At 35.0% G+C, this 19,014-nt stretch overlaps 2 protein-coding genes across 5 annotated transcripts in view; both read right to left on the minus strand.

The window, feature by feature from the left end:
• Nucleotides 1-139: 139 nt before the first annotated feature.
• Nucleotides 140-3,505, minus strand: LOC106106902 (zinc metalloproteinase nas-7-like). Its single transcript, XM_013287564.1, has 7 exons — nucleotides 2,926-3,505; nucleotides 2,551-2,721; nucleotides 2,327-2,473; nucleotides 1,810-1,965; nucleotides 847-980; nucleotides 558-643; nucleotides 140-313 (listed from the first exon to the last, which is right to left on the minus strand). Exons 1-7 carry the CDS (start codon nucleotides 3,107-3,109, stop codon nucleotides 241-243), a joined length of 951 nt encoding a protein of 316 aa, XP_013143018.1. The 5' UTR covers nucleotides 3,110-3,505; the 3' UTR covers nucleotides 140-240.
• Nucleotides 3,506-7,122: 3,617 nt separating this feature from the next.
• The window catches only part of LOC106107682 (max-binding protein MNT-like), a 33,550-nt gene continuing 21,658 nt past the window's right edge, over nucleotides 7,123-19,014 (minus strand). For all 4 annotated transcript variants that reach the window (XM_013288681.1, XM_013288674.1, XM_013288666.1 and 1 more), the window contains 11 exons: nucleotides 14,943-15,210; nucleotides 13,678-13,909; nucleotides 13,318-13,456; nucleotides 12,860-12,918; nucleotides 12,667-12,783; nucleotides 12,382-12,462; nucleotides 12,193-12,276; nucleotides 11,965-12,049; nucleotides 11,338-11,409; nucleotides 10,947-11,038; nucleotides 7,123-10,334 (listed from right to left, as the gene is read on the minus strand). In XM_013288681.1, the coding sequence (XP_013144135.1) occupies nucleotides 10,194-10,334; nucleotides 10,947-11,038; nucleotides 11,338-11,409; nucleotides 11,965-12,049; nucleotides 12,193-12,276; nucleotides 12,382-12,462; nucleotides 12,667-12,783; nucleotides 12,860-12,918; nucleotides 13,318-13,456; nucleotides 13,678-13,909; nucleotides 14,943-15,210 (1,370 nt within the window). In that variant the 3' untranslated portion in view covers nucleotides 7,123-10,193. The remainder of the gene's footprint in view (nucleotides 10,335-10,946; nucleotides 11,039-11,337; nucleotides 11,410-11,964; nucleotides 12,050-12,192; nucleotides 12,277-12,381; nucleotides 12,463-12,666; nucleotides 12,784-12,859; nucleotides 12,919-13,317; nucleotides 13,457-13,677; nucleotides 13,910-14,942; nucleotides 15,211-19,014) is intronic.

The raw sequence follows: 19,014 nt of genomic DNA on the forward strand, positions 1-19,014 counted from the left end.
TTTTAGTGTACTGTTTTTTTGAGAATATTTTGTTTTGTTTTTAGTGCATTTTGTTTTGTTTTTAGTGTATTTTGTTTGGAAGTCGGTTTTCTAGGAAAAAATCCTTTAAAACAAAAACAACAACAGTTTGTAAGGCACATTTATTAAATTATTTCACATAACAAAAATTAAATACACTTATAAGACTAGTTTATTCTACATTGCAGATCTTCACTTTATTCTTAAAATTTCTGTCCCTTTCTACTCTAGTTTTCTGTCGTTACCACCAAAAATGTTTTGCCATATTTCCGACAGCCAACCAGTTTGGGGTTCCCTGTAGAAATAATCACTATTAAAAATAAATCTAGTCTTATTAAACTGAAATAATGTAAATATATTTATCCCTATCTTTCAGTTTCATAAGTTACGCAAATGTTTCACTTATAGACAGAGAGCCAACGATCGGCAGACATACGTCATTTTTGCATTGTAATTAAAATTGAGACATTTTTAGAACAGAGGTCTAATATACTACGAGCTCTTTACTTTTTATTTATTATTTATTACGGTACACTTACTGTTTCTTACAGTTGTACATAGCGTTTACTTTCCTGACGTCGCCTCGGCTTAGACCATCCCGCTGCCCTAGTTTCATTCCTCCAACCTGTCTCACAAGTAATGGCTTATCATAGTAAACATTATATTTCAGAGGTGAATTAGTTAAGTTACATATTCTTAATATTAAAATTCTCTAGTTAAATCAAAATTAACATACTCTTGTTTGAAATTTGCTACAATTTATACTCAAAAGCGCTTATTTCTCTCAAATTCCTTAGACGTTTAGTGTAATTAAAAAAAGTACCATACCTTAGGTTCGATGGTTTTCTTTGAGTTCCTGGAAAAGGCGTACTCAGAGTAATGCATTACACTGTTATAGTCGTAGGAGACGCCGTAACCAGTGGTGTAAGAAGTATCGGACTTCTTGAAATTGTTCTCAGAACCTGCAATATAATACAGATGTGCAGTAAAAAGTACTTAAAACATCGCATTGACAATGTCTTAAAGAAAACTTGACAATATGTTAAACTGAGTTGCCAATCCTTAACATGAAAACAAATAAAAGAAAATATTTCTTCCTTGGAATCTACCTATCTATCAGTAGCTATCTTATCATCATCAACCTGCCCTTGTCCCTTCGGAGGGTCGGCATGTACTTCCATACATCTCTATGAACCGTCATTGCTAAATTCACTCTATTACGTATATCTTCTTCCACACATTTAATTCACTTTCTTCGGTCTTCCTCTACCTTTGTTGCCATCTACATTAAATCTAATACATTTTTGTTTATCTCATCTCTTCCTCTCATCATTCCTAGCTATCTTCTACGGAAAATAAACGCTTTCTCTACATAAGCATCTTCCTTGCAACATAAAAATGCTTTAAGCAAAAACTTTGCATCTCATAACTCTAAGAGGGTGCTAAGAGGGAAATTTAAGACGTCTGAACTCTAGCGCTCGGTGTACCCTGATTGCCACTTGGCTCTTTTAAGTAAAGCTGAAAGTGTAAGTGCTACTCCACAACAAGCGTGCTCATTTTTACAGCGGTTGCAACATAGCTGTATATTTGAATCATCTATTTAACAGTTTACAAAATTATCATTGACTCAAATCCACTATTTATATATTGTAAGCCTTTAAGATAGAATTTAGTAACTATTTTGGAGAGCTACGTAATGAATATCGAAGTTTTTTGCTTGCTTGCATTGGAAGTACGATTCATTGTCTTCTATAGTTACTTTCATGCCTTTTTAATAAGAATCCAGCTTACCAGGTTTAATGTTATTATAATTAATAGTAACATAATCATCTCTCTCCGGCCGGCTCTGTTCGTGCGTGAAGCCAACTGCGTGCAGGATTTCATGCAGCACGGTACCCTTCTTGGACAGGCAACCTGGGATCTGCAGGTTCACTTCCTGACGACGCCCTGCAGTGAAAGAAATACACTAAGGGTCCTTCAAGAAGCTAAAATATCACCTTATCAAAGGCCAGCAATGCATTGTTTCTTTGCTATTGTGGATGTCCATGGTCGTCGAAGAACATCTCGATGTTCCGGCTGCTCGTTTGTCCCCTTATCTTATAAAAATAAAATACTCTCCCCACTTTAAAATTGTTAAATTATCACCATTAGAACTATTACAACTTTTCAATTTAATTGCATTATGAATATCAAATGACATTTCTGAAATTACCGCTAGCTGGTCAACAGTGGCACTATTCCTCGAGTTTAAGGATCTCAGTTAACAAAGACCACTTGCTTGTAGTAACTATCATTGGAGGTAACTTACCGATTCTTCCTACACTAGACCAGCAGCCTGTATTCGCACTAGTTATAGAGATGTAGTCCGCTTGTCCGTTGTATGGTACGAATCTCAGACACGTCAAACGGTGATAATCGGCGATTGCTCTCATGATGGTATCCCTCTGTTCTTGAGCTATACCATTCATCAATCAAGATATTTTATATGTTTGATTATTTAAAGTTAATTATTAAAATCGTATATTTTCTTACTGAAATGTCCGTCGATAGAGTAAGGTATGATGCCGTTTGGCCAGCGCGAAGTCTTGTCCTTCATGCCGTTGCGGGCGTGGTGCGGCGGCATCAGGATGTCCCCTTGACCGTAACTGCCCATCTCCTCAGGATTCATTAACGATGACTCCGACCATGTCGATAGGGCATCGCCTTAAACAAGAAATGAGTTGGGACAAATCTTAACTAAGAGATAACTTTTATCTGCTAAGGTTTTGAGATCACGTGGTTAGAGTAATAATTTCAAAATATGTAAAGATAAATTTTGTTTGAAGAAAATTTAACATAAGTAGCAGTCATAAGTCATTTATCAGGGTTTTTAAACTGTGATGAATGTTGAAGAAATAATTTACTTACCACTGTCATTGTTCGGCGTACCATAAGATTCTGGTCCTAAACTAGACAAATCTATATCCTCTCCATCTCCATCTATATTATTGTGGTCTAGATCATCAGGTAATGATATATCTACGTCTTTACTTAACGGCACTAAATCTAGACCAGAAAGTGACAGAAGTAAAAAAGTTAAATGTACCAACATTTTTTTTATTTCAGTTGAAAAGTACCAGGCAATTAGAAAGCACGTGAATGTCTGCGGCGAGGAAACGATGCGCTTGTTTTTTATAGAGGAAACGAGGACCTGTCATAGGGTAAACACACACATGTGTTTTTATAGTTTATGACCGACAAGGTTCATTACTCCTACTTCCTGATAAAGGATGTGCAAACTAAAAACGTTGACGAATCGATAACGCAAACCTTGAAGTTTTGCGTTTTTACAAATAATACTAGGACATTAATTTATGATTTTTAGTACAACTAGCTCAGCACCTGCTATCTTACGCTAGTTATAATCGTCCTGAGCATTAGTAAATCTTCGAAATGATGAATTCCAGATGTATGCTAACGATTGCGGGACCTACAGTTTTCTGAAAGGCCGGCAACGCATCTGTAGTTCCTCTGGTGTTGCAAATGTCAATGGGCGTTGTTGACCACCTCTGTGTTCCTGCCGCTCGTTTGCCCCCTTCTGTAAAAAAAAACCCTTGTCTATATTAATATTATAAAGAGGAAAACTTTGATTGTAATGAATAGGCTCAAAAACTAATACCCTCTGAACTTATAAACAAAACAAAAACATAGGTTATATTATTTCATTTCTTTATTATTTTTAAATTTCACGCGGACGTAGTCGCCGGTAAAAGCTAGTTTGTTATAATACGGATTAAATCATAACGCTTCTAGAATTATCCTCTTCGTTACGCCAAACTTTTTACGATTATGTAAAGTTACTGAGGTCAAAATATAGACAAATAGCTATTTGTTCTAGGGATTTTCAAATAATTCAACATAATACTGATGTAATATAATATTAAGAAATAAACGTAACTTTTCCTGTTATCATGTATTTGGATTTAAAACCTAATTAAATTGTAAATAAGGAAATGTTAAATTCTTTTATGTTATTTTTGCGATGATTACAATCTTATCTAAACGGATATACAAGGTTCCGTTGTTTGCCGGAAAATGTCTATTATATGAACACCTTCGAATATTTACTGATAATCAAAAATATTGTGATTCATATATCGTCGGTTTTCACTAACTATTGAAATTGAAATTTATTGACAAATAACAGATTAACAATTAACAATAAAAGTTATAACCAATTAAAAGATAAATACAAATTGTGGTTAAAATGCGTTGATCTGGTGATGCCCACACTAGGCAATGCCTGTATCGTGGGCATCGAAAACAGCAGGAAAAATATTTTTATACTTTAATTATTAAAAACTTACGCTTACGGCGTTTCGGTATTATTTATGAAAAAAAATAAGAATAAGAATAAGATAGAAAAAAGAATTTGTTCTAATCTTACTAATATTATAAATGCGAAAGTTTAGAGTGATGGATGTTTGTTAGAGTTTGTAGCCTAAACGGCTGAGCTGATCTCGATGAAATTTAGCATAGACGTAGAGGATAGTCTGGAAGAACACATACTCTACTCACTTTTGTCTTTTTGAACTCCACGCGGACGGAGTTGCGGGCAAAAGCTAGTACAGACATAAACCAATGTACTATATAAAAATTGTCCTAAAATAATTTTGTGTATTACAGCATTTAAAACCGGGAACTTAAATTTTTTTTTAATTTTTGAAGGAAATAGTCTGGGCCTTTTTTAAAATGTTATGTTAAAATATTCAAATGCAAAAAGTAAAGGTACAAATTACGCATATCCGTTTGTGAATGAAATAATCAGTAAAGTACTAAAGTGCATGCAAATTATGCATTTTGCCTTCTGTTTACGTAATAGTTAAGCCTTACTATGTATTTAAAATATTATTTTGTTATATCTTGTACTAAGTTCTTATTAAAATTGGTAATTCTTATACAGTATTTTTATATTTGATTTAAACAACTTAATCAATTAATAAGTTTTATTATTTAAGAGCACACTTACACAAGACTATCTAAAAAGCAAGAGGCGGAAGTTAAAGAAAAAGCGAGACACATGCATAGAAAGGAAACATTCAGAAATGAGTTATAATATCTCACAAGTAAGATTAAAAAAATTCAAGGTTCGATATAAAATCTTGTTTCAATCTGAAGTTTTGTTTTATCGTTTATTTTCTATTGAACTTTACTTTTGGTTTTTACAAGCCTTTACATTTTTTTACAAATACACAATACATGTTACATATTCAGTTACCATTATCAAACAAACTGTATATGAAAATCTTACTAATATTATAAATGCAAAAGCTTAGATGTACGGATGTATTAGAGTAGCCTAAACTGCTGAACGGATCTCGATGAAATTTGGCATAGATGTAGAGGATAATCTGCAAGAAGACACACTACTTACTTTTGTTATATTTAATAGGCAACATGCATATGACGCCAAATTGTACCAAACCTTTTTAAAGTATACTTTATAACTATTAAAATATTCCTGCAAAGATTTTTTTAAATACAATGTGATTTAGTAGCAAAATTTAATCATTAAAAAGTGTCTTTTTTAAAATTCCCTCGCTAAGTTCTAAAACGCACACTATTGGTCGAAACAAGTGGCTTATCTAATATGGCGTCGCTGTGTTGACAATACACAGTTCATTTACATTAGTTTATATAGAAATATACTCTTGAAGTCTTTTACTGTAAACACGATATCAAAACCAACTTTAAAATAAAAAATTAAAGAAAAGTATTATTAATTACCACTTATTTGTACCAGGAATAATAAAAATGAATCGATTTTTGACTTTTTGACCTTGAGATACTTTGTTGTTTTTTACATCGAAGTTACATCTGAGCGTATGTTATGAATGGAATAAGACGATTGACGTCAATTGTCTCATGTCAACTCTGGTCGCGTTTTAGTCGCTCGAAAATGGTCGTAATTTTATTTTTTTATTTTTAGCTCAATGACTGAATATTTTTGCGTCAATTTTTTTTCTGGTTATTTTATAACAAGTAGAATCGTTTAAAAAAGAAAAAAAATACATGCATATTCCCTATTCCACGCGCACCGAGTCGCGGGCAAAAGCTAGTAGCAAATAAAAATTATCTAATAATTAACTAACATAGAGGCGGTTCAAGCAACTCTTAATTACTTAAGATATAACCATAAACTTAAGACATCGTAAAATTGGGAAAGATAAACTAAGGAAATGGCGGGCCCGTATCACTGGGGTAGCGTCAAGTCTAGTTAGTTTTATTAACCGACTTAGGTAAACTGTCGTCGACAGTGGGAGGGATATAGGGGGAAGATGACCCCCACATCTAGAGAATACAAAAATGTAGACATCAAAACAACTTCGAATAAAACCATACAATTTTATTAATTATGGATAACTTTAAAAAAAAAAAAACAAACAAAAAACTGAAGGCCAATTACAAGTTATCGCAGATAATGCCCCTCCCCAGACCTAGCCAGATTATCGGTTGGCGACGAAAATGTAGGGTAATTTAGGGAATTTGTATGACTAATCCGTGAACCCCCTGTAGCGCGTACGACTGAACTGATTTAAAGTTTTTTTTTTAACGAAGAGTGGTATTGAATCTTGAAAGATAAACGAAATTTAGAAAGATATTTCGATTTTATTTTTGACTGACTTCACAAAAGTAGACTCAAGTCGTCTGTATGTTTTTTTTTTCATTTTTTTATGTGTGTTACGGCATAACTTCGCCGCTAATGGAGCGATTTTGATAATTTTTTTTTTTATTTCCAGTACGTTTGCTTATTTGAAAAAAAAATATATAATTTCTTAATAATCTACTTGGGTAAAATAAAACTGCGGCAATAAATATGCAATTTCCTGTATTTCTAACATAATAGAACTTTATACACTACGTAATTTATATTTACATGAGCATTTTCGCTTCGCAATAATATTACAATTAAAATAATTTTTTCTCTTTATATTATTTTACAATTTTTTTATTCGAACTATATTAATAATTAATAATTATTTATATATAGGCAAAGTGACAAAATATACACTTCAGAGGATCAAAAAAATACTGTTTTTTTATCTTGAAACAAAACTTAATGACTGATTTGAAATATATTTATTTATTATACATAGAAATGATATTAAAAATTAAAAACACAAATGAGGAGAGCTAACCACAGCCAGAAACTATGTAAACATAGTACAAATTGTTACTAGGAGATAATAAACACGAAGAGTATCTATTGCGAAATAAGGTCGATATTATCGCTTAGCGAAAAAGCCATTGCTTGTCTAATGAGGTAGCTGATAGAGCCGTTCAAACAAAAGGATCGATGTACAAACGCTACCTCCATTTATAGATAGTCTTTCAAATACAATGAGTAATTGTGCGTTACAGTATAAAAATATAATTTACAAAAAGTTTTGTAGAAATTTTAACCTCAGATTAAATAATATGCATAATAAAGTTTCATAAATAAATAAACTTTATTATTTGACAGTAGCAGAAAATTACTTCAACTAGGCGAAGGAGTAAAAACTTAAATTGCAAAAGGTTTGATAAATATTTATGATTCTCCAACATATTAATTAACCTGAGATCTTAAGTACTTCACCTATGGAAAGTTCAATACATGATTTTTATAATTTCCTAGTACATTATAAACTAAAAGGCTATTTTGCAGTCTCCTAGAACAATCGTATAAAATTTTAGAAGACGATTTGCCAATTCTTAAATGTCATATGGATAATAAATTATAAAAATAAATAAATAATAAAATATACAGACATCAGGAACTAATAATAATCAGGAATAATCACTTTGGAGCCTAGATTTTCTTATTGCACAAGGGGAATAGTTAAAAATAATTTGAAATGTTCAAAATAATGGGAGTTAAAGCTCGTAAGAGAAATGCGTACAACCGAAAAGACTCAAAAACTACACACAACTCTTTATTTTTGAAAACAATTTACCAACTATATTGGCACATATTGCTTTAAAGAACACTTATGTACAGTCGCGTTAATCCGCGGTGTGCCACTTCTAGATAAATTGCCTTGTTCCTTGGTAACGAGACAAACTCCGCCTCTACCATAACTAATTCGGTAACAGTGACTGGGTAGTAAAAAATGTACCACTAACCGACTTTTTTCATATAGACACATTTAAATTCCTATTGGTCATCGTCTCAATGCGTAAAAGGGTTAAAACGACTTTAGCATCGAAAGTGGAACACCGCCAAATTCTCTGATTGTACTTCATAACGTGGTTAACAAGATAACGCGTAAGACTGCAAACTTAACAATTGCTGAAACAAACGGAGCTACAGTAAATTTTATAACTCTTAAGTATACAAGATCTTAATTTTATAATTACAAACTCCATTCAGCCAAGCTTGTCTTTAAAGTCACAGTATAAAATGAGTTACCAAAAGATGTACAAAATTCTAATCGGAAAATGCAATAAAAAATAATAAATAGCTCGAGTAGAAATTCTGATTAGCTTGACTGAATTTTTTACAATTTAAAAAATCAGGTAGGCACACTTTGAGGACGGCCGCTCGGCCCACACCAGACCCGGAGAACAGAAAAGCACCTGACCATCTACCATCAGTTCCACTTGAGAAAGTGATAGCGTCTGAATGCATGACATACAACTTCTGGTCTCCTGGTACACCAGCTCATATCACATGCTAACTTTTTTAAAATTTTCCCGCTTCCGCGACACGTATAAGCCACATAATTTTTAATTTAACAGCTAAATTACAATTTATTGACTTTAAAACACACGATTATTATTAGAAATTGACAACACCTAAAGACGTCTTTGTACAGAAGTTCCAGTACTACAGCTAACTGCACACATCACAGATAAATATAGAAAAAATAAACAATTTTCTTGTTACAAACATTTTCGGTTAAATCTAAAGTTTTCAGAGTGGATAGATTTTTAGGCGCAATAACATCCCACTAATTACAATTATATCCCCTTTTGGAATGGTTAAGCTCGCTACGTTTTCAGTTCTGACAGTTTTAACTGAACCTTCTCTTCTTTTATAGAAACTCTAAAAGAAGAGTAGAACTGTTCAGTTAAAACTGTCAGAACTGAACGTCTATAGCCAGCTTTATTTAGTTTCAAATCCAGTACATAATGGCTTAAAGTGAAATAACAATTAGGAAATCATTAATATAGCCTGACCGGAAATATAACCCTCGACATATTGCGGACGAATATGGAACTATCTTCCCGTACATAAATAGAAAATAAGATTTTTATGTTCTGGGTTAGGCTATACAGATTCAAACTGAAATTAAAAACACAGCTCGAAGTTTAAAATTGATTAGTTAAGATGTGTTAATAAAACAAATATATTTGATTTACCACATGAATAAAATATTGGAGTAACATTAAAACCCCTTCTCTGATTTGTAAATCAATATAATTTCTTTGATTGTTAGATTTCTACTAAAGAATTCCAAATTCTTCCGTCATTTTAATATAATATATAATTTTGCTCCCTATATCTATCGACATTAATAAATAAATATTAAATAATATTTTACATTCATCCCGTTTACATTATTGTATACAATCACATTGTGGAATTTATCTGTAGAAAAATATAAAATGAAGTGTACACTTGAAGTTTCAACAGTTCGGCACATAGTGTCCATGATTTGTCACTTTCCTATAACTGTCCCATATAAACAGTACGAAATATGTGTAACTAAAACATCCAAACGGTCTTAACATAAGACGATAATCGAGATGCTGTCTCTTGCAAGCATTCTGATGTCTGATTAAGGAATGGTTACCGCATCCATCTGAGGTAGTAGGTGACTTCTCGAGTTCGTGACGTAATAAGTATGACGTCATCATTATTGCTCTCATTGGCAGTACAAGTTATTCTATTAAACATGAACAGGACATTAATACATTGTATGCGTTCAACCAACCACGGACGAAATGTCTTGATGAAGCATAAATTTATGAGGAAAATATTTCTCTATCTACTGTTAACGAAAACTGCTTGTTTCTGGATTGTAAAAGAATCTTCTAGAAAGCGCTTGGATTATAAAAACTGTCTGTCTCTTCTTTGAAAAACTTAGCAACATAATGAAGAAGTACCAGGCGATAATAAGGCGTAGGACGGTTTCGTACAGGAGACACCTTCACGTGGAGGGCGCGGGCGGCGAGTGGGCGCTGGACACCACGACCACTGGCTTCACGATGGTAGTCGAACTCAGGTACTGCGTACTGACCGTCATAGGCGCCACACTGCCACTGCCTTTCACCACTTGAGTTTCTACCATCTAAAACATAAAAAATATCAATGACTCAAATATTCTATGCCCAGAGTATTTAAGATTAATATTTTTAGATATTAAAATCGTCCAAGACATTCAGTAACGCGAATCGAAACACTAGTCTGACATCGTGACGTCATTGCGCTATTATTGTTGATATTTCACAGTACAAAAATCAGTACTACAATTCAGAATTCAGTACCACAACAAAATACAGCGATACGTTTCTACTCTGCACGGCGTGACGTCAGTGCAGCAGCCATGACAGGTTATTGTGTTTTTGCGGGACTTTATCACAAAATATACAATTTACTTGTGTATTTACTTATCTATGTTTTTTGAATAAATTATAAGTACAGTCAAGGAAATCCGCAGTGTTCCATTATTAGAAAAATTACATTGTTCATTGCAACGAGACAAACTCCGTCTCTTTCTAAAAATAACTAATTATTATTATAATCGTTGTATTGGTTTTTGTTTCATGTCTCGTTAAAAATGTTAAAACGTCTGTAGCTTTTGAGTTGGAACACCGCCAGATTCCCAGACTGTACAATTACAGAATTATTTTCCATTTGTTACTCAAAAGACTATTAGATTTTCTTTTAATTTTGAATTAACCTTGTGTGTGAGCGTGTGGGTCTGCAGGAGGTGCGTGCCGGACTGGGACATCACTAGCGGCGTCAATCCGCTTACCACCACGCTACCACCTTCTGCAAATATTAAAAAAAAATTAAACCGAATGTTCTCGATATGTTCCGCTGTTCACGGGCGAAATGCTAGTAATTTAAACAATTTCTATTTGAATAAATATGTATTACTAGTTTTCGCCCGCGACTCCGCCCGCGTGAGATTAAAAAAGCAAAAGCAAGTAGTCTATGTGTTTTTCCAGACAATCCTCTACATGTTTGACAAATTTTATCGAGAACCGTTCAGCAGTTAGGGCTACAAAGTTTAACATAAACGTCCATTCATTCATTATAATATTAGTAAGGTTTAATTTCGTGTTTACCTGTTGAAACCGGTGCTGAGGACACCAATCCATTTTCTTTTGTTATCCTGCTGTTTTCAGTATTCACGACGCCTGCAGAAGATCAAAATTCTTATAGGTTTAAAGTGCAAAGAATATTTTAAAAATTAATTTACGAAAATATCTCTTTAACAAATATAGGCTAAGTCATAAATTTTTATCAAAGATCACAATACAAAGAGATTCAAATATATAGAGGAGACGTAGTTGACATTTGAAACATTTTTCACGTAATCTTCACTTACGCTATCTTAATAGATAATCAATACCACATGTCAATATCATTAATTACATTTAAATTAATTGCCAATAAGTGTCAATAATTGATATTTAAACATTTTTACTTTGTAACACTGTTTAGTTTATTTTATAACAATAGATGGAGCTTATTTTAATTTTATAAACCAAGGACACGATGTGTATTCTCAACTTTGGTACCTTTCAGAGAAAGTACCGATGAGAAAATTTTATTTACTCTGCCTGGTCTATATATTATTCAAATGTCTTTGTCACATAGTCACAAAATTGACAAAGTCAATTTGACGGAATTTGTCAACCGTGATATTTGTTATTGTTTTAATATAATTGTACTAGGACAACATAACTTACCATTAGTATGCACTGCGGGCGCCTGAAGCACGCGCAGTCCGCCGCTCGCTGACAGCAGCTGCAGCGCTGCGGGTGCGACCACCACCTGGAATGCAACATTGATTCCTGAGTTTCCACTGTTATACACATGTATAAAAACATTATTATCCTACTTAGAAATTTAAAACAATACCAATGCAATATTACTAATCCATTATTTTTTTTAAAGGTTCTTTATAAGATGCTCACCTGAGAAAGAGGAAGATGTATTTGAGCAGGATGTACTAAGGTGCTAAGCGTGTTGGTGACACCATTCTCCATTACTTGTCCATTCTAGAAAAAAAATATATGTTATGCACTTTTTTCAATATTTATTTTATAACAATGATTCAGTATGGGATGATATTCTATTTATCACAAATCACTCGTTAAAATTACCTGCGTATTTGTTTCGGCTGGACCGAGTGTGGTTAAAGTTAAAGTGTTGTGATGTCGAGATCCATACGAAGTTCTCACCACCTGTAAATTTAATTAAATCATATATTTACATATTTCCAAAACAACTTACTACATTATTACTATAAATCAAATATCTTGAATAATAAACAATCGTCATAAGGTAAATTGGAACGCGTAAAATGGAACGGGCGGCCATTTTGTGTGTAAATCCTAATCCCCGATTAGGTCAGCTCTAATTTCTAACGTAGTACCAGGCGAGCATACCTGTGAAGTGGTTGGCGTGATTTGTATAGGCAGCGCGCGCAACTTCGTACTTAAGTTTAGGGTGCGGGGGGGTGATGAATCCATTTGTGACGCGGATCGTGGCGGAGATGACGTTATCTAGAATTTAATTATCTTTCATTAATTTATTGTACTATTACTTAAGTAACTTTATGCAAAAATAATTACCACTTACACTAACTGGTATTCCTAAAACTTGATCATTAGCAATGGTGTCTTTCTCATCTATTCCATCTGAAATAATAGAAGCGTTTCCATAGTTATAAAACATTCATTTCCCTTGCGTTCGAATTCGAACTTGATAAACTATAAGGCAAATTAAAACAGATATAACGTCACAAAGAGAGGTAAATTATTCTAAATTAAAAGTGACGAGAGGACACAAAAGGTCACTCCACTCTACGACACGTGTACACGTTATGTAATCACTAATCGTTCTATACAAAATATCAAGGCAAACATAAGTCGCAAAAAAACTAGCTACATTCGTCTTATAACTTAATTTAGCTTAAGGAAAAAAGTCCAATAACTTCATTATGTATGGAATCGACCTAATGACAATGACAATACAATCGAAAGCAAAATAACTTTAACTAAAGTGTACCAGGAGAGCATATCACACGCGTAAGTTACCTATGTTACGGGGCCGCACGCTGCTGCTTCTTACGGAGACTTCCCGCCTCAAAGCAGCGAGCCGTTGTTGCGCGGCGATCTTTTCGCGAGCTAATCTCTCCATCTCATGTTCGCATTCGCGCTCTTTGCGTCGCAGTACCTGTGAACAATGCCCAGGGAATCTTGATAAAGGCTGTAACACTTTTACTGACAAAAGAGCCTAGTCATGAGACTAAACAACGTGATAAGAAAACATTGCAAAATATATTACATCTCTTCAAGTGTTCTGCGCTCCTAGTGATTTATTAATAATTGCAATAACTCAAAAAGACAGTCAACCGAAAACCGACGGATTCTTTATGACGTAAAATTATTATTTACCTGTATATACCGGATGGCTGAGCCTAATATTGACAGGTTGGAAGTCTTCTTATCATCTGATGTCGCTGGCAACTGTCTCTTGAGCAGTTCAAAGCACTCCTTGAGATGTGCGCGTCTGTTCTTCTCGAGCTTGTTGTGGACCTCCCGAGTGCCGGCTCTTGGCGTGCACCCACTGCTGCCACTGCCACTGCCGCTGCTGCTTACTAAAGGAGGTGATGGGATTTGCGGCAGCCTATAGACAAATGAAACTATGTTTAGGAAGAGTTGAGAGTAGACTACTAGAATATGGCAATAACAAAGGGAAATTTTTTAAAAAATTTTACCGGATATGTACAGGAGTAAAACAAAATGGACAGATAAATCAAATAGAAATAATAAAAATTGTTCAAAAAGTTTACTTTCAATTTAAATTCTCATTTCTATTATCTTTTCTCTTTTGTTACACGGACAAAAAACTCCTCATATGAGTGCAAGGTATTACAGACGAAGGCATAAACTTGTATACGCATATCGCTGCATTAATGATGCATGCAGCAAGCAAGGCCCCATCTGTCCACTGATGAATAATAACACGGCAAATCGTATTAATATTCAATACGGTTTCGTTAATATCCAAACCTTGGCAGCAATCGGATGATGACAATAAATAAATCAAATGCAATGTACTGACATCATATCGCCGGGACGCTGGCAAGGATAAACTTATTATACCATTGTGACCCCTTTCCATTTCTTTTACATTTATTTCTATTAAGTCCCTCCATGTTCCAGATCTATCTAATCAATTCTAAGGATACACTCGTTTATTATTGTTACTACGCAGGTAGAGTTACCTACCATACGTACAAAAGTCATATTAGTCCGTTTATATTTTTAGCTTTGAGCGTTTATTAAATACTGCTTTAGGAACAAAATTAAGGCAAAGGTTTTTTGGACTAATTTCTAAAGGAAATCCGACTGATCTGAATTACAAGGATTGCTTCCATGTCTTCACGTAAAAAGTTACTACGAAAGTCAATCTCATGTTTTTGCTGTTACTCTGACGACCTCTTTGGACGTCGGAGTATGATGTTTATAATACTTTTGTGCGAGACAAAAGTATCATAAACATTGGCTAAAAAAAGAACTGGTTATAAAAGAATCAACCAGTGAATTCTGAGGCGTAAATACTCGTCGTGGCAAAAACGGCGCTCTATCGGCGCTCGAATGCCCCAGCTGTTTTGAACGTCGCAAGTACTAGGAGAACATGAAACGGTAGAGCTTACCCATGACTGTTGCTCATAGTGCGCGCCCTGGAATGTTCTTGTACGAAATCGAGGAGGGGCGCAGGGGGGATGACAGCCGGCGCTGGGGGGATCACAGCGGGCGCGGGCGGTGGGTCGGAGACGATGATGGCAGGCGCGGGGGCGGGGGCAGGGAGTGGGGCGGCGACGGGGAGCACCGGCGTCGTCGGGCGCACCACGCCGTTGCTGCGCGCCGGCACCGCTACTCCGGTCACCACTCGCACCGACAACGGCGACTTCGGTTCCTCCTCTGTAAACAAACGACCACACGTCAGAACAACCTTTCCGTTTGAGACGCAACGATGCTCAATATGCGTTTTCATGAGAATAATTCGCGAATAGGCTCTCTCACGCTCACATTACCGCGGTCAGCACTTGTCAAACCCGTGTCAAACGCTCGTCCGCGGCTGCAATCCCTGGCGGTAAAGTACCAGGCGAGCATAAACGATCAGTAGTTAACTTTATGTTGTGAACGAAACGGGTATATGCCAAGTGTGAGATAGCAACATGACGACAGCCACGCTGTCAAGATAACTTTTTTTGTAATCTTAAACCTTATGCGTTGGTAATAAGACTTAATATCACATATTAGGTAATTGTAAAGCATGCTAAACCGGTTACCAAAACAATTTATAAACACGGCCTTTAGAAAGAGAGGGCAATGGAGGCGTGTCGCGCGATGACATGACGTCAGAACGTCTGCCTCAATTTTACGTTTTATAACATTGACAATCAGCTGGTCGAGAGAACAGCGTACAAAATCTTGCTATTAGAAAAATAGAGAAATTAATAAATGTAATATGAAATACACCTATCAAATGTAGACTTGAAATAATAATTTACGACAACGATCGATCCATAAGTCGTTTACGTAAGAGATATATTTTCGATGGTTTATTTAGTATAAAACGTATGTTTAAAATACAATGATAGAAAATTCGTCCTCCGTGCGACCCAGCTAATATTGGCCGCCGAGCGTTGACCGAACTTGCTTTCTTTTTGTATTACAGAAGTGAATATTTTACATAACAATCTTATTTTTAGTTTCAGCTCAATAGATCGTATTAAACCTATCAAGGTTTGTGGTTGCTTAAGACAATAAACAATTTATTAAAAGTAAAAATCACCCTCGATTTAGGGGTTAAATATTAATCAACGTTAATTACGCACTCATCAGCTACCCCAGTTAAACTCCTGTCAATATCGTTCAGTTGTTTTAGATGTAATTCGGAATATCCGCGAATTTGCAGACGGACAGTCACAATTCGTTATAAGAAACGCAAATACGCAATCATGGGTAATCAATATGATCTTGAAATATTTCACACAAACGCTGCAAATATTAGTTGTATAGATTGACTAGCTGTCGCCCTCGACTCTGGACGGATTAAAAAAAATAATAAAAAATGCTAAGTAGCCAATGTGTTCTTACAGACTATGCTCTACATCTGTGAGAAATTTAATGGAGATACGTTCAGCCGTTTAGAAGGCAGCTCCTACAAAACATACAAATTTTGGCATTTATAATAAAACTAGCTGTTCCCGTGCGGCTTCATCCGCATGAAATTATGAATGTTTTATTTTATTGTTTACATTTGTCAAATTATCAATAGCAAATTTCAATATATGACATGAAAAACCTTGACAGTCTTACTTCCTTGGTGTTGGCAGCAACTTATGGTCTCTTTTGCACAGGGTTTTTATCCAAAATCATTACCCCCTAAGTTTAAAGGCTTGAAAATATATAGCCTAAAGCGTGAAGTATAGGGCTTTTTATTAAAAAAAAGAAAAAATCAAAAATATGCTGTAGTTGCTGCTTAGGCAACAAAGAAGTGTGTGTTTACGCTTTATTATAATAGTATAGAAATGTAAATAAAAATATAATGTGGCGAGTTATTACGGAACAAAAATCGATATTCTCGTCTTACCATCCCTTTTAATAATAACTAGTGAAAGCATTTACAAACCCGACTCTCTCCCCAAGGACCCTAGCGCAAATTGCCCTTGACCTTTCCTGTCCTACCTGAACCCAAGGTCAATTCATTCACAAAACAAAACTGAGAATAAAAAAATAATAGGAGATCATAGGATCGGAGTAAGTGACCGCGTTATTCAAATGTTTCGTATGAATAAAATGATTCGGTTTTAGAGGTGCTTTGGTTTCGGGGCTGATGAACCCATGACATTGACAGATATCCTAACTTTGCATAGAAAAGAAATCTATTTAGGTATACGAGTATATTTGAGAAAATATGTGTATCTATACAAATAATTGGACAATGGAAACTTACAGTTATAATAAAACTAGCTTTGGCCCGCGACTCCGACATTCGACACTCCGCGTGGAATTCAAAAAAAACAAAAGTGTTTTTACAGTCCCTCTACATCTATGCCAAATTTCATTGAAATCCGTTCAACAGTTTAGGCTACAAACTCTAACAAACATCCATCCATCTAAACTTTCGCATTTATAATATGAAAGAAATGAAGAAAGAAAGAAAGAAAAGAAGAATGTAAGAAAGATTAGTTATTTTTACAGTGACCGCTAACTATGTTATGTACATTTAGATGTTCGTAATGGCCGTTGTTTATATTTCGTATTTTTTTAATCCAATAAACCACATGAACGGATACGAAAAACCTTGGAACGGACTTTCGTATACCACGCTCCGGACACACCTCTTTTATTAGTAGATTTTAGTATGTTATTTATTTTTAGTTTTTATTTTATAGGTGTACTAAACGACTAAATATGACGGACTATAAATTAATAGCTTTTTAAAAATAAATTAGAATACAGATAAATAGTACAAAATCATAAAAAGTATATTTTTTATTGTTAAAATATATGTGGTAAGTAAACTAAAAATAAAAACTTACATAATGAAAATAAACTTTGAAGCTTAAAGCTGTCTGACGCAAACGCTACCAGGGTAACATAGGCAGTAGGGTTATGCAACAGGGGTGGGGCCGGAACGTGCGTCACAAGCTCGCGGGGGTTTACACTAGAAACTACTGACCTGCGCAAATTCTCTACAATTTAGAGAAACCAACAAAATATGAATTCTCCTAAGCCAGATAGTCTCGACAATTTCAGTATACAGTTTACAATTAACTAGGTGATAATGTATTTGAGACTCAGATCATGACTAAAGAAGACATTGACAGTATTTAAAGTTGGGTGTAGCTGAGAGATATATGCGTAAAGTACTTTGTTATAAATATAGTAGATATAAAAAAAAATAAGTAGCAATTTTTGGACTTTTTAATGGAAAATAGGCGCTCAGTCCAAAAGATATTGTTACCAAAGGCCATCAGGCCTTTTACTATTTTTTTTTTCATTTATTATTTTCAATTAGAAAAGGTTGAATCTTGCAATTAACATTATATCTTTATTCTTTAGTAAGAAAGAAAACGATTTAAAGCAAAACTCAAGTGGTAAATTTTGCACGAGTGACTGGATTTTGAATGTTTCTAGGGGAAAATTGTAAGCTCTCGAGAAGTTATGCTCGCCTAGTATAATTGCGCATGGCGGCGCGCGTTTTTGACGGACATTCGCCGAACGGGTTTTCTCTACCTCCCACCATTCTGTCTGCGATCCGCTACATTCGTATAACATTTTCAGACATTTAAGAAAATACCTTTTTTAAGGAGTATTTTTTTACGTTTTAAGCGATATTTTAAGTGAAAACAGGAAATAACACTAATAAAATAACGTGCAATCCAGTCATTGTGATAGACGCGGGTGACAGGCAGCGGTTACGAAGCAGGGGCCTGCACATGATAAGCTGGGGGAGTGTGGGGGCAGTCGAGGGTGAAGGGCCCCGGGGGAGGGGAAGTGAGGGGCAGAGTGGTGGGGAAGCTCGAGCCGACACGTGACAGCGAGTCACGCGGTCCGAACTCTCCCGAGCGCATTTGATGCAACAAAGCTCAAGAGCGAGACGAAAGAGGGCCCCTCAGCCTAGTGCACAGAGTACTTTGTAACATACTGAAATAGAGACCAATCTTCGGCCTAAAATTGGGTAACACGAAGAAAAGCGCCATCTGTATTTCA

Source organism: Papilio polytes, unplaced genomic scaffold (assembly GCF_000836215.1).
Source record: "Papilio polytes unplaced genomic scaffold, Ppol_1.0 DF824269.1, whole genome shotgun sequence".
NCBI lineage: Eukaryota > Metazoa > Arthropoda > Insecta > Lepidoptera > Papilionidae > Papilio > Papilio polytes.